General features: G+C 41.0%; 1 protein-coding gene across 1 annotated transcript; it reads left to right on the top strand.

Moving 5' to 3' along the window:
* The first annotated feature begins 488 nt into the window (after nucleotides 1–488).
* Nucleotides 489–2825, top strand: LOC147466177 (uncharacterized). The gene is made up of 3 exons (XM_086513428.1): nucleotides 489–713; nucleotides 1317–1475; nucleotides 1575–2825. The coding sequence occupies exons 1-3, from the start codon at nucleotides 489–491 to the stop codon at nucleotides 2637–2639; spliced, it is 1449 nt and encodes a 482-aa protein (XP_086369554.1). The 3' UTR covers nucleotides 2640–2825.
* Nucleotides 2826–15935: the final 13110 nt, after the last annotated feature.

Here is a 15935-nt window from a genome sequence, read left to right as displayed (position 1 = left end):
TTGTGCAGGATAAAGGACAAGGGACATTCATCATAGCTGATGTGTTTGGTACAAGAGTGGAAAAGGCAGTTAATGGATTCAGGCTAAAGAAATTTCAGGGAAAGCCACCTCATTTGGACTGGCCAAGTGTAGCCTGTATGATTGTAATACCCCTACAGCCAGGAGATTCAGAATCAGCAAAAGGAAAAGGAAAAATGCTGGTTTGCATGGATTTGAGGAGGTCTTTTCATAGTATCCCATATAATTCACGGGTTGGAGGAAGTAGGCAGTTCCAAAGTGCACATCCGATTCAACATTGTAGATGTTGGAAGAGTATCTGTGTCGGAACTGACCAAGTCGGAATTTTTAATAAGAAATTATTAGGCCGGACTAATAACTTTGGGGAGTGTGCTGAAAAGAAGTTTCGTAGCACTTCAAGGATACTGGGTGGAGATATGTGTGCATGGTGCAGCGAGTATAATCATACATGCAACAAAAGTTTAGTACACATGCAGCAGCGCGGAGCATTCGGGTTTTCACTTGAAGAAGCTTTATTCAGTCCTGCCATGCCGAAAGCAAAGCAATTGATGGCCATGCAACCACAGCCTGATGAGGAGCAGTCCGAAGGTTCGGGGCGACGTTTGAGAAGCAAAGCTCTGCCAATGCGGCTTGACGTTAGCAGTGCAGACGAAAACAGTGACTCTGCAGAAGAGGAAACGCCAATGCCGACTCCTGTGTCAGAAGGTAAGGTGATGCAAACATTAATGGACCCTTTTATGGATTTCAAAGTTGACATAGATTGTCAGGCAGAGCGCAACGCCATATGGTTGCAGCAGGTAGGATTGTATGAGTTTGCCATTCTGCCTTGGGAAGAATGTAGAAACAATGTATATGCAAAGTCTCAGTTGGAAATACTTAGGAAGACTAAGGGGAGAGTGTCACCGCATGTGGTACTCAATGTGGAGTTGGTGTCTGAGGTGTTCAAGCTGCCTTTGCATCCTAATACACCTATTCCAAAGTGTTCAGAGGAAGCACTGAAAAAGGAGGTTGGTCCAAGAGAAGGAGGCAGGCAGTATTACATGTTAAAGAATGTGGCATATGCTAGGAGAGAGCAGCTTAAGTGGTACTTGGAGAGGCTATGCTTTATTGTGAAGTTTGATTATATGTCAAAAGAAAACTTTGCACCATTAAGCTATGCAGAGCAGGGAGGAGAAGTGAGCTGGGCTCACTGGGTGTATGAAAAGTTGGCAGCAGAGATTCATTCTTCAGACAAGAGGAAGACACAGGCAAATAGTAGGTTATGTGGTTACTTGTCAGCATTGTTTTTTTTTGCACAGAGAGTACAGAATGGTGAAGCAAGGTGGCCTGTGAAAGCAGAAAAACTGGTGCAGGAGAAGCAGCAGCCAGTTCATATTGAGCATCCCATCATGGTGCATTTTGAAAAGACAGGATTTGTGAAGTTTAATGCTAAGCATATGGAGGCTTATGAGGATTTGGTGAAAGCCAAATATACTCCAGGAGAGGCCTTTGAAGAAATCATAGCAAAAATGCAGTTTGCAGAATTTGGCACCATGGATGTTGATTCACCAATGCAGGTAAAAGCAGAGGAAACACCAATAAAGCTTGGTAAGGCTTTCACATTATCCAACAAGAGGAAGAAGTCTGAACCAGTCAGCAGAGTGTTTTCTAGATTAGATTTCAGTACTGAGGAAGTCTCTGGAGTATCAATAGATACTGGGAAATTGGACAGTGATAAAGTAGTTCAGATGCTGCAGCAGGTGCAGGAATTTGTGAGGCAGCAGAATAATATGCTGAAGGTTCAGAGTATGCAAGCTGAAAGGAATGCAGAAAAATTGATGGAGTTTAAAGGACAGGTGTCACAGGTGAAAGAGTTTGAAGAGCAAATAGCTATGATGAAAGTAAAGTATGAGCAGGATATGGAGGAAACAGTGGGGAAACAGAAGATGGAGTTAGCAAAAGTGAAGAGATCATTGGGAGAGTTTAAGCAATGGACTGAGAAAGTGGAGGCAGCGGTTGCTTTGGAATTGGAAGACATGGCAAAGAGGAATGCAGAGTTACAGGTCACTGTGGAGATGCAGAGGTTGAGATTGGAACCTTTGCAGATATTAGAGCAACAGATGTTGGCACAAGAGGAAATTAGCTTGAGTGCAGTATTAATGAAAGAAGGAGAAGTGTCTATTCTCAAGCAGCAGTTAGCTTTGGTTGCACAGGAGATGTGGCAAAAGACCAAGGAAAGAATGAGATTTGTCATTAAGTATCCATATGAGGTGCTAAAGGCAGGGTTAGTGCATGAGGTAGAAGCACAATTGTTGAAGGAAGTGGAGGAATTGCAAAAGGAGAGAGACTGTTTGAAGCAGCAGGTTCAGCAGATGGAAGAGAATAAGAGACAGCAGCTTGCAGAGGCAGAAAAGAAAGAGGAGAATTTTACTAATAGTTTTTTGATGCAGGATGTAGCTGAGGAGAAAGTGGCAGAAGAGCAGATTGATACTGAGATTGTAGATAGAGCACAAGAGGTGGAAATGGGAAAAGATGATGCAGCAGAATCAGATGCAGTAAAGGAAGCAGAGCTGGTGGATCATAAAGTGAATGCTGAGGACCAGAGTAAGGAAGAAGCTGTGCAGCAGAGGGTGGATTCCTGATCAAGGGATATGTGGATCCGGGTCAGATTTCTGCGAAATCTACCACCGGGGCGTGCCATGTGTTGAGAGGCACATGTTAGAAACTGACTCTGAATAGCTAAGTCGGATTTTGACTTATCGGATATTTACTGAGCTGTATTTTGCTAAGTCGGATGTAACTGTATTTCAGTTGCAGTCTGCTGAATGTCTTGTGACTGGGTAGTTAAGTCGGATTTATCTATATAAGAGGGGAATGTATCTGCGCACAATGTATCTGTTTTCTGATATGAATGTGATGATGATGGTGCAGTGCAGCAACTATTCAGTGTATTCTCTGCTTACTCTGATATTTAGAGTAGTCATGTTTACTGTGTCTGAATTGTTGTTAATGAAGTATGGTGGAGTAGATGGTTATTCTTGCTGTGTATGATATTCATGTGTTGACCTAACCCACAACAAAGACCTACAACCATGAGATGATATATTTTCCATTGGTGAAGCAAGAATCTCTCCTATGAAAAAAGAATCCGTTTTCCACATTCAAGCTAAATCATAATGGGGACTACAGATAAGTACCTGCGTCAGTGGACTAGGTACTTGTCATTCTTGAGAATCAGCCTCTTTGGCTAAAAATATGGTTTGAAAAAAAAACCACATGATGAGACCTACTACAAAAATTCCCCACAACACCTCAAGATCAACCCTACTTTCTGTCCCATCAATAAAGAGCAATCTTGGGATAGCTTCTACACATGGCAAATCAAATGGCCAACAACATTAAATTATCATGTTCTATCCAAGCCGCCCAACAACTTCCCACCTTCTAAAAGATACATGGTGAACAGCTTACAAGAGTTCATCACACATATGAGATATGCCCATATCGGACATATCAGATGCTGGTGAAAGTTTCTATAAGGCTCTTAGCAGGTACGCCGCGACGGACGATGGAGCACAACGAGAACACAGACCAAAAAATTGTCCATCCGAGGGCGTACCTGATCCGACTTGGACATGGAGGCAATCTCTGGGTTGTCGACCCTGAGCTAGACACTAACAACACTCTACAGTCACTAATCCTACCACAACACTACCATAAAGCAAAGAAACAGACAACCCATCCTACGAAACACTACAAGCTCGAAACAGTCTCAAATCATATCGGAATGACTCGAAATCGGAGGGAAAGACTCACAAGGACATATCCTATATGGCCAAACACCTAAACCCCGAAAACCATAAGTGTAAGACCTCTAATCGCTGTCGCGATAAACTCAAAACAGTAATTTCCAAAGTGTCTGAAACTGATCTACAAAGACATCAACACGAAGAGCTTCTCGCCTTGATTCTAACGACTACTTGATCATTTAGAACGGATGTCGTTTGAGGTACTTACGACCAAATATAGCTCGTAGCAGGCGAGCTCGCGATGTGGTCCTCGGCTCGCATTGCTTGCATCGACGTGGAGAGCTCCTCGATGCTAACATGCTCCTACTCTCATATCTACAATGTGATTAGTGTGTACGACGGTGTGTGTGCGTGAAGCTCACTACCATGTGCTGCAAAACCCACGACTGTATATTAATTGAGATAATGTAATGTGCCCTTTACAAAGCCTTAGGTTTCAGCTTATATACAAAACCTTCAAACCTAATGTCCGGCCAAATGACCTGAATTGTCCCTAGGCTTCTACAGAGCTTAATTACAAGAAACTGAGTTGGCTTTACTCATTATACAAGCATCTGCGGCCAAAATACAAGTGCCGATTTAAAATATGAGGTTCCCGTAAACATTACAAAAGTGGCCGTAATGGCTCAAAATAATAATAACGGGATATTCAATGATGTCCATGAACTCGTATCTTCATGTTGCAGCATTCATCTTCATCTTCATTACTTCATCACCATCTTCATGTGAAATCTTTACAGAAACTTTGAGGAATCTTAATGGAATCTTTATGGAAACATTGTTTAAAGGGTGTGCTTTCAACACTCTCCCCCTCCGAATTCTTGTCGTCCTCGACAAGACCCTATGTCTTTGTTGTCCTTGACGAGTTCTTGATGTCTTGGCGTTGGTTGAAGTTGTTGTGGCAGCCTCTTCTGCAATTGGTTGCTTTGCGTGATGTTAAAGCTACCTTGAAGTTGTACCTGTAGTGTATCTGAAGCCTAGAACTCTCCCCCTCCGATTGGTTGTTGTATCTTGAATTGCATGAGGTTGTATCAACTTGTTGGTGCAGCAGGTCGTTGTCATTGTAGCTCTAGTTTGCTTTTCCTATGGTTGTTATCTGGCAGTCGTACCTGTAAGTTGACTTGAAGCTTTGTCAAGCTGTTTTTTGGCCTCTCCCTTTTGACTTGTCAGTAGATTTGCAATTAGTAGTGTGGGGATATCGTGGTTCTTCTTGTTTTTGTTGTTATAAAAATAAAAGAGTAAAAGTAAAATATAGCGTATATACAAAATGAAGGTCTTGGATACCTGGATAAGACTAAAGAGAAAAACCCAAAGGGAAAAAATGTCTTTAGTCATAATTAAATGCGAGGCTATATGTACTTAGGTTGTGATGTTATAGATTTATGCTAAGTTAAAGTACATATGGACATATGGCTACTAGTATGGTCTTGATATACATGGATAAGTGTTAGTAGCTTGAAGTCAAAGTCATTGTTGTTCAACAACGGCTCATAAAACCTGTTTCTGCTTGGTCATCGTCATTTGTTTGTGTAAGTGCATGGGTGGAATAAAAATGAGTGCCTAATGCATATGTCCAATGAATCATCTATATGCTTGCACATAGTTATGCATGTTAAACAAGATGCGGTGCGAGAGAAGAGTATTGATGGGTTCTTCATGGAGTTAGTGTAACGAGCAAAACATATACCATGAGTGCTTCAAAAGCTTTCACTACTCACAAGAAGGGTTTTCTTTGTCGAGGTTTCTCCACTCTTCCTCACTATGTCAAGTGCGTGAGTGTTTTTTTTTGGACTACTCCGCCTTCTCCACCTTATATATTATATGGACTTTGACTCTTATGCTCACCTCTTCCAGCATGAGCGACATGACTTTATGTATGCTCAACTCTCTAGCTTGAGCTTATACCTATTAGCTAGACTCATAGACCACACAAAAATATTAACTTGAAGCTTGGGTCTGACACTTTGCTCATTTAGTGGCTTAGCTGCCCGACTCTAGACTCTTATGCCATGTAAGTTTAATGGCGACTTGGACTTACCTGATTGCGGCCTAAAATCCAATTCCATATGTTTTTGATGTTTAGGCCTTTCTCGTTAGTTTCTGTTTGAGATGCCATGTTGTCCAATACATTGGCATATATCTGCTCTTTATTCCTTGGTAGCAAATTGTGGTCGCTTGATGAGACAGGTATTGATGTTGAAGCAATGGTTGATGAAGTCTTCTTCTTCCAGACAGTGTTGTTCAAAACTGTGACCTCCGCATTTACCGTTGCTTTCTTTTTGTTGTTAAGAGGCTGTAAAGGAGTTGTGTATCTTTCTTGTTGTTGAGCCTGAATCGCGGATTTTGGAACCCACATTGTTCTTGGGCACGGTGTGATCTCTTTTTCCACTTGCCTTGTTTCTTCTTTGACTTGATGGTACCTTGTTTTAATTTTCCAAATATGGCTATTACTTCTAAAAAAGCCTTGCTCTTGTAGTAATTGACGAGGGATCCATCTATAGGTTGTAGTACTCTTGGGTGTAGCGTGTGGTTGCTCTTGATTTCTTAATGTTTCTTGCTTTTCCTGGGTGATTCCTTGATAAGCTACTACCTTAGGTAACCAGATTTGAAAGTTACCCTCATAGAATCCTTGTGCTTCGAGTAACTCGACTGGAATGAATCTTTGAACTTCCTTGGAGGTGATCTTCACTTGACTTTGTTGGGTAGTCTGGTAGAATTCTGATTTCATTACCTAGACTTGTCGTATGGTTTGTCCAATGGAATACCTTCTCTTTTGCTTTTTGTACCTGTCCTTTCTCTTGGTTGAGTTATGTGATTGACGTTGACGGCTTTAATTTGTTGATTCCTGACTCAGTGGTTGTGATGGGATGGATATCGCTAGGCTGTTATCTTGGGCTTGTTGACCCAAACATCTGAATTTCCTTTCTTGTAGCCTTGTGCAATAATTGACTCGCTTGATGTGATCCATCCTATTACCTTTGCTTGTTGAGGTTGTTCTTGTGATTGTATCCAAATTGGATCATTAACTTTAATTTGTGCCTTGGATACTAGCACTTGGTTGACCTATTTTGACTTCCTTTGGAGACTTTCGGGCGATGGAAACTTTGGTTCATAGACTTTTTGCTTGGGTTTCCATTGTTTTGTTGATGGTTTGGCTTTTAATGTAGAGGCTTTGTCTTGGTCTTGCATTGGCTAGGCTAGAGACTGTGGGCTTACTTTGGCTTTGCCTTTTTCAATAGCCAAGAAGCTTTAAACTGTTGTAGGCTTGACCTCTGTTGCCACTTGATAGCTTGTCGTGATGACCATTGTTGAAGATTCAGGCTCGTTTTCAAAGACTTGTGCCCATGGCTTGGACAAAATCAAGTGTGTTCCCATTTTTCAAGAATCTACCACCAAGAATTCTTCTTTGACATTCTGTGAGTGTAGTTGGAGAGTAGCTTCTGCAATCCCCATACTTATAACATCTACTTCAAGTGAGAGATTTACCTTTATCTGAATATCATAAAACTTTGGCTTACCTAGAAGTAACCACATGCCATATGATATGACATTAGTCATGGAATTTGTATCAATTTCTGCCATAAAATTCATCTTGACTCTGTCTTGTGCACTTAGCAAAAAGTTGATCTTCTTTGGTGCTAGATTGCCTGTGTTCTCTTGAGTGACTTGAACAATCTTTGGCCTAGACTCCTTGTTGTCTTCTTCTTCATTGTTCACACTTGTGAGTTCATTTGTGTGTTCTACCTCCTGCTTGACCACCATTTCCTCTAATATGTCTTTTGGAGAGACAAAATCAGCATTTGGTTCCTGTAGAGTCATAGGCTCTTCTTCCTCGACTTCAACAATTCAAATGTCACCAATAGTGTCTGAACTTACTGTCACTTGCTGCACCTCTTCATATTGCTCGTTTGTAGGCGCTGGACTTGAAGCATATTCTTTGGATCTTAGCCCTTCTTCCTCCAACTTTCCTTCGTTGACTTGCGGCTCCTCCTTTGTACTATGCATTCGAGTTGGACAGTTTGTAATCAAGTGTGTTATCGCACACTGATCGCAAAGAGAGCCTATTTCTATATGACCAGTATTTGGGCTAGGTATCTGGTTTTGTGCTATGCCCATAGTTGATAACCTTGTTTTGAACTCATACTCAGATTCTTCATCTGTCTCACACATAACCCTTAGCATGTAGTAGGGGACTATGTCATACCCATTCTCATCGCAAAATTTTGTTGGTGTGGTCTCATTAACACAGACATCCAAAGTAACCAATATCTGAGTCCACTCTAGCGGTTCTAATGCCTCTTCCGGAAAAGGTTCTCTTATGTAAGCATCATCTTGTAAGACCCTCTCTACGGCATTCTCATTTCTCCCAAAGTCACTACACTCCGATGCTCCGCACATCCAGATTTCTTTCTTTTTTCCCATCCACGTATGGTCTGCTGATCCACTTTGTGTTGCAGAATCAAAATCTTCCACAGGCGTTCTAGTTACATCTTGGTAACTATGATTTCTCATATTTACACGTGTTGTGGTTTCAGCATGTCTCAAGTATAGATAATCATAACCCCAATCTTGTACCATCTTGAGTTGTCTCATAATTGGTCTTCCAAGGATGATTTCATAGTTATTTTTCTTGCCAAAGTCAACTATGGCAAAAGTATGTGCATACTCTATACCACAAGAATACACCACTATTGCTTCTAGCAATCCCATGGGTCTTTCCACATGCCCATAAGCTAACTGTAATTTTATTCTGGTTTTTCTAAAGGCGGGCCTACCCCATTTATCCCATATTCGTTTTGTTGCTATAGAAATTCATGCTCCACTGTCAAGTATAGCTTTAGTTTCAATCCCATTGTACTCGACAGGCAAAGTGGCATTACCATCTTCTCCTTCACAGTACTCTCCTACTTTGTTCAGAGGTACCGGTCTTACATTTGATCTAGGCTTCTCGATCTCATCTAGTTCCTTTTCCAGGAACCTTAACGGGCTTTTGATCCCAATTTTTTCCAAGCATTTTCTTATATCCGTCCACATACTTGGCCTGATTTTCAAAAGTTCTACCAACGTAATTGTGCACTTCATTGGCATGGATAGCAAGTCAGTCAAATTTTTTGTGTCCAATTCTTTTGTCCCCCCTAGCCTTCGTGATGGAACTCTCACAATCTTAGACTTTGCCTCAAAATCCCCCATGTACTGTGGCAAAGTTCTTAACGATGCAGGTCTACTGTCTTCGGAGGCTATAGAACCTACGTCACCATAATATGACCTCGCATCAACACTCATTTGTGGTCTATCTAATGTGATTTCACAAAATGGTGCTGGTCTAGCATCCTCTTCTCTTTTTTGGGCATCTCAGACAGCCTTCCATAACTCCTCAGGCAACTGCTCCTCAACTATAGGAACATAGGGTGGGAAATCCCTCATTGATTCATCTGTTGTATTTTGGACTACCCTCGAGTCTTGCGACCTTGGCACTGGTTCTTCCCTATGATCCACTTCTTCTCTAGACAATTCGTCTACTTTAATGCTCTCGTCTTTTTGCACTGGGGTGACTATCCTATCCTTCAATTCTGGTGGAGGTGGTTCTAGCAATGCTTGAGCAGTTTCAATGAGCTGCTTACACATTTCTAGCCTCTGCTTCTCTAGTTCATGATAAGGATGGGTCATCCATCTTTGTTCTAATGTCTGTCTATTTGCCAATCTAGCCTCATAAGCCTGTAAAATTGCATCTAAAGGCTCATTCACTTTGTCCACTAGGACAGATCCTCCTGAACTAGCACTCTTGGGTGCTTAGCTGGTTTAAGGGTTTCAGCTTCCCTTTGCTGTGTCTGTTGCTCTTGAGTTGTTTCCAACTCAGTTGTAACAACCTTTTCTTGTCCTTTCTCTCTTTCTAGTCTCGCTTTCATTCTAGTCCTTCTTGCTCATCTAGAGTTTCTACGGCTTTTGGAACTCTTACTAGTCTCTCCATCTATAGGCTTCTGCTCTTGCACTTTTGCTTGTGCTCTTGTGACAACATTTACTGGAGCAACTTGCTTACTTTCATCTTCTTGTTGTTTAAGCACCTGTTCTTTTGCAATTGTTTCTTTCTCTGTTGTTGTTGTCGTCTCTCCTTTTGATGCGGCTCGTTATTTCTCTGATTTGCTGGTGGAAGGAAAGGTAACATGTGGTTGCATTTTACCTTTCTTTCTTTGATTCTTAGGACAATCTAAAATCATATGTGTGATTGCACACTCATTACAATATACATTTATCATGATATCATGGTGTGGACAATCATTAATCAAGTGATCACTACTACCATATCTGTCACATGGACGTATTGGTTGTTGTGGCAATACTTGATATTGACCTTGAAGTGACCTCTGATCTACCACATTTCTTTCTATTTGAAGCTCATGACTCACATATGAATTTCTAGCAGCTATAGGTCTTTCACTTAAGAACACTTGTTTCACTATAGGATGATATCTAGGCGGTTGAGACATAACATGCTCAAACCATGGTGGTGTCTTAGGTCGATAGTCAGGACAATGTTTCGTCGGATGGTCCCCTCCACATGTCATGCATTTCGTTGTTGAGGAAATCTATAGGCTGGTACTCTGTCAGAGTGGTTGATGCGTTGCATCACATTCTCTATGACTTGCTCCTCAACATTTACTTGGTTTTGTCCTATATTCCCTCTTTCATCCTCAAGATCGGCGGTTTTCTTTTTCTCACTCGCATCATTCATCTTCTCCTGACCATCTTCATAGAATTCACAGTTGTCAACTAGGTCAATCGCCACTTTGGTCACCTCTTCCAAGGTTTGGTAGGTTTGGTATCTTTTCATGTATAGGTCCTTTTGGAGATTCTCATTCCTAAGCCCTCTCATGAAGCATAGGATCTGACGTTCTGGTGTGGGTAACTCTTGCGTAGGACATCTAGCAACATATTGCTTGAAACGCAGTATTGCATGTCGCAATGTTTTTGTTTTTCCTTGTTTAAATTCCTGAATCTTAGGAAGGGTGTTATGTTTTATGCCCCTCTTGGTGAATTCTTGAACAAATTCATCCAACATTTTCTCAATGGTTGTGAACTCTCTCCGGTTCAATAGTTCAAACCATGCTTGTGCATTGTCCTCCAATGTATGTCCAAAACCCTCATACTGCGTGTGGAAGTCCTCTACTCGTTCTGCTCGTAGGACTTGCTTGAAAGCGGAGACATGGGCGTATGGGTCTCCTATGCCATTGTACTTTCTATTTACCCATTTTCTTAGCTGAGATGGTCTTATACTTTGGGGTGCAAAGTATGGAACCATACTCCTCTCTGGTATCGTTTCATCTCTCGGTATCGCTCTAGGAGGAAATCCAAGCGGTGGTCCCCTCTTTGGAATTCTCTTAGAAGTTCTTGTGTTTGGTGGATGTATCTGAGGTCCTTCATTGACCAAATATCCACTCATCTCTAATTTGGTTCACGGATTTGTGCTTTCTACAGCTCTATATTCTCGTCCATAATTGTCAACAAATAAAGATGTCCATTGTCGGTTGACCTCGTATGTATAGACATATAAGAGCTTGCATTCTGTCGGCTCATCTGGGTAAGGCTCTAAGCAACTCTAAAGTTTGAATTGATTTCCATTAATATACCTATATAGTCCTTCACTTTCATGGTTATACGTCCAAACTCTCTCCACAAAATTGGTCTTTATGTACTGTAGGTTTGGAAGATCTATTCTGGGCGGGTGCTTATCTATCCCTGCAATCCATGTGCTTGTATAAGCTGATTCTTAGTCTGACGTAGACATGATTTCCAGGCTTAATAGCTCTAGCTTGCTATAGTAACACCTCTCTCAGTGTGTTCAAGTGTTTTGGTCAGGGAAAATCCAAAACTATGTCCAAAACCGTGAGCGTTTTTCCACAATTCTCTCAAATTGTCGGTTTTAGACACCCCTAACTTCCGGATGCATTTTGATCCCTTAAACAACGTTTTGGTCAATTTACTCTAAGATCCGTAGTGTTGCTCTCAAGCTACGTTTTGATAAAAAAACTTTTGGAATCGGAGTCCGTATGTGAAAGTTATGACCAAAACAGTGAGATGTAATTTGGAAAGTTGCTCTATCTGATGTTTTTGCGAGTGGTCAGTTTGAGCCCAAAATTGGTGTGTGCACTCCTTACGCAATGATAAACCCAGTGGTATACTTGGTTTCAAAAAAATTTCTCAAAATTTTTTCCTAACTTGTCTATCGCGATAGGCTCACCAAGTACCCCTTGCAGATGTCCAAATGCACTCAAACTTTGTGTAGAGGGTATAATGGGCCTTCTGAACCCAAATATGAAGTCAGATTCGAATTTTGAGTTTTCTACAGTGAATTCCTGAGTCTATAGCGATAGGCTCACCAGAGTGTTACTGGGATACAGTTGTTCAACTATTTTTACAGATTTGAGTTTCCCCTTCTCTTGAGATACTACTCACCAAGTTTCAACCAATTTGGAATACTTTTCCTTTGTAATCTACATCAAACAACAGTCTCTTTTCTGAGCTTATGAAGTAATCCTCTTGGATGCCCTTACAATACTCCAAATTTACTCAAATTTTAACCATAAGCTCACAAAAACATGTAGAACAAGGCTCTAAGGTCAGTTTTCAAAAATTGCAATTTCTGTGAAAAAGTCTTTGTCAATCGCGATAGGCTCAACAGATTCTTCAGTTTTGAAAATTTTCCAGATTTCTCTTTACCAATGTGTTACCTATGCTCTGTACACCTTGCTCACCAATTTCCACTTGTTTTGGACTTTTTCTTAGGTCTTGAACTCCAACTCTAGAATTCTAAGTCTATCTGATCACTAGAAAATAGACTTAGGATGACTTCCCAATGTCCAAAATCCACCAAATTTTGTGTGCAACCTCCTAAGAGGCTAAGAAAGCTATGCTCCAGAGGGTTTTGAAATTTTCAATTTCTTTGGCTGTGCTTTAGGCTCAGCAAGTACCCCTTTTATAGATCAAACTTGAACTTTGACTATACCACTGTGTTCCAACACCTCTCCTTAGTCCTCCTACCAATTTTCAAGTGGTTTGGACTTTTACTTTGTCAGTTAGACTAGATCTGGTGTTTTCTACAAGTTGAATCCTCTCAAATGGTCTTAGACCCACTTTCTGATGTCCAAATGACTTCAAAATTTTTATGTGTCCTTGATAGCACCTTTCCAAGCTATGCCACAGAGGTTTTTGAAAAATTCAGTTTCTATCACTGGGTTCTTTGCCTATCGCGATAGGCTCACCAAGTATGCTAAAATGACACTTTTTTCAAATTTTCTCTTCACAGATGTGTTCCCTACCCTCCGTAGATCATGTATACCAATTTTCACAAGGTTTGGAAATTTGGTGAAGTCCCTTTACCCAATTTGTCCTTGAACTTAGACTCTAAACACGAGACATGAGGTTTAGTGGTCAAGCAGGTGTCCAAGTACACTCAATTTTTGGGAGCATCCTTGTATTGATGTGTTTTACCTGTGGCATGAGGGGAGCATCCTTGTATTGATGTGTTTTACCTGTGGGAGCATCCTTGTATTGATGTGTTTTACCTGATTGTGAGTCTATCTCCAATTCACCAGTCTATCGCGATAGACTGAGCAGAGAGCCACTGGGAAGTGATTTTTTTCTCTGTTTTTGGACAGTTTGGTTCCCAATGCCCTTAGAAGCCTATCCCCAAAGTTTCATTCAATTTGGACTTCCTTTCCTTTGGATTCAAGCATTTCACAGTTCACTTCCTTACACTCAAAAAAAGCAAATTCCCACTTAGATGCACAAGCACTGATGCAAATGCTTTGAAATTTCACATACAAGCTCTAGAGCATATGCAAAACAAGGTCTTGAGGTCAAACTTTTTTTGAAAAATGCAGATTTGGTTTCAGATTTTTTGTTTTTTGGGTCTTTTAGAGTTTTTCTTTTCTTTTTGGATTGGACCAAATCTGTGTTTTTCGCCCACCTTAAGGTCTCCAATGCAAAAACAAGCATTCAAATCGGCTTTCAAACGACCATTTTAGAGCACCTTTACCATAATCAGCACAATTCCGCCTTTTGTGTTTTCAAGCACATTTTCATGTAAAAATTGCTCTAGATCAACTTTGTATGGTTGAATGGTTGTTTTTGCTTTCTTGCAAGCAAACAGCCTCATGCTTACCTTTTGAGTTTTTCTTTGCGTTTTTTTTTCTTTCAAGTTCTTCACAACCATAAGTCACAACCAAACACATAAACCATAAAACCTAATCTAAACACACAACAAAATAATATAATCATACCTCAACCTCATGGTGGACCACCTCGGCGAGACGCAGGCTCCCTGGCTATCCCTCAGTGAAGAGGTCCGCTCTCTAACTTCCCACTAAGAAGGCAAATGGTGACAACACTCTAGAAAACTCTAGAGAAACACTATACTATCAAACATGAGTGATGTGGTCTATGCTAGTTTAGGTGCTTCGTCCCGGCACCGGCGCCATTGTTAGCGGCGGGTACGCCATGACGGACGATGGAGCACAGCGAGAACACAAACCAACAAACTATCAATCCGAGGACGTAGTTGACCCGACTAGGGCATGGAGGCAATCTCTGGATTGTCAACCCTGAGCTAGACACTCACAACACTCTATAGTCACTAATCCTACCACAACACTACCATAAAGCAAAGAAACAGACAACGCATCCTAAGAAACACTACAAGCTTGAAACAGTCTCAAATCATATCGGAATGACTCGAAATCGGAGGGCAAGACTCACAAGGACATATCCTATATGGCCAAACACCTAAACCCCAAAAACCATAACTGTAAGACCTCTAATAGCTGTTACGATAGGCTCAAAATAGTAATTTCCAAAGTGTACATAACTGATCTACAAAGATATCAACACGAAGAGCTTCTCACGCTGATTCTAACGACTACTTGATCATTCGGAATGGATGTCGTTTGAGGTACTTACGACCAAATATAGCTCGTAGCAGGCGGGCTCGCGATGTGGTCCTGGGCTTGCATTGCTTGCATCGACGCAGAGAGCTCCTCGATGCTAACATTCTCCTACTCTCATATCTGCAATTTGATTAGTGTGCGCGACGGTGTGTGTGCGTGAAGCTCACTACCTTGTGCTGCAGAACCCACGACTGTATATTAATTGAGATAACGTAATGTGTTTTTTACAAAGCCTTAGGTTCCAACTTATATACCAAGCCTTCAAACCTAATGTCCATCCAAATGACCTAAATTGTCGCTAGGCCTGTACAGAGCTGAATTACAAGAAACTGAGTTGGCTTTACTCATTATACAAGCATCTGCGGCCAAAATACAAGTGCCGACTTAAAATATGAGGTTCCTGTAAACATTACAAAAGTGGCCGTAATGGCTCAAAATAATAAGAACGGGATATTCGATGACGTCCATGAACTCGTATCTTCATGTTGCAGCATCCATCTTCATCTTCATTACTTCATCACCATCTTCATGTGAAATCTTTACAAAATCTTTGAGGAATTTTAATGGAATCTGGAAACGTTGTTTAAAGGGCGTCCTTTCAACAAAGGCTCATAGCCTGCATGCGGGGGTCCACCTCAAAATATGTATGTGTAACACGTGAGTTCACACAGGTGTTTTTTATATACCAATGATTCATAGAATTACCTCTACATGAGGGGTTTAAAAATGGAGAATTGATAAGAAGTTATAGGTTTATGAAAAAAGAGGGCTCTTTTAGTTCATAATGAAGTGTGTGTATAGGGGGGTTTTAAAAATACCCCTTGAATGCATGTGCTATGTGTATTTTCAAAAGGTGGACCCCTTGGGAACCTGCATCACTATGTTTGAAGACATTGAGGCAGTAGAACACCCTTCGAAAGTGTTCCTAGAAGGCACCAAAGGATTGTTCTAGAACCTGGAGAAAGATATTTTGAGCCACAATGTGATCATCAGGTTGTACGCTCTTGTCATGTTTTTGCCCTCCCAATACATGCAAACATTTGAGGAGGCGTTTATGACAGGGCTCTTTGAAAGTTACTCTACAAACTTTAACCCCATGAACAAGAATCTATGTGCCCACCATGTAGCATGTCAAAGCACATTGATGAATAATCTCTTCAGAGAATTATCAACAAAGGTGGAAATCAAA

This window comes from Adiantum capillus-veneris, chromosome 1 (assembly GCF_014529385.1).
Source record: "Adiantum capillus-veneris isolate H3 chromosome 1, ASM1452938v2, whole genome shotgun sequence".
Classification (NCBI taxonomy): Eukaryota; Viridiplantae; Streptophyta; class Polypodiopsida; order Polypodiales; family Pteridaceae; genus Adiantum; species Adiantum capillus-veneris.
This window is presented reverse-complemented; position numbering and strand designations above follow the sequence as displayed.

Bases quoted from the DNA above. Each gene is read 5' to 3' on its own strand.
- LOC147466177 (XM_086513428.1), top strand. From the start codon at position 489: ATGCAGCAGCGCGGAGCATTCGGGTTTTCACTTGAAGAAGCTTTATTC. The intron at 714-1,316 runs GTGTCAGAAGGT...TTTTTTGCACAG, and splicing joins AAACGCCAATGCCGACTCCT to AGAGTACAGAATGGTGAAGC. The intron at 1,476-1,574 runs GTGAAAGCCAAA...TCACCAATGCAG, and splicing joins TGGAGGCTTATGAGGATTTG to GTAAAAGCAGAGGAAACACC.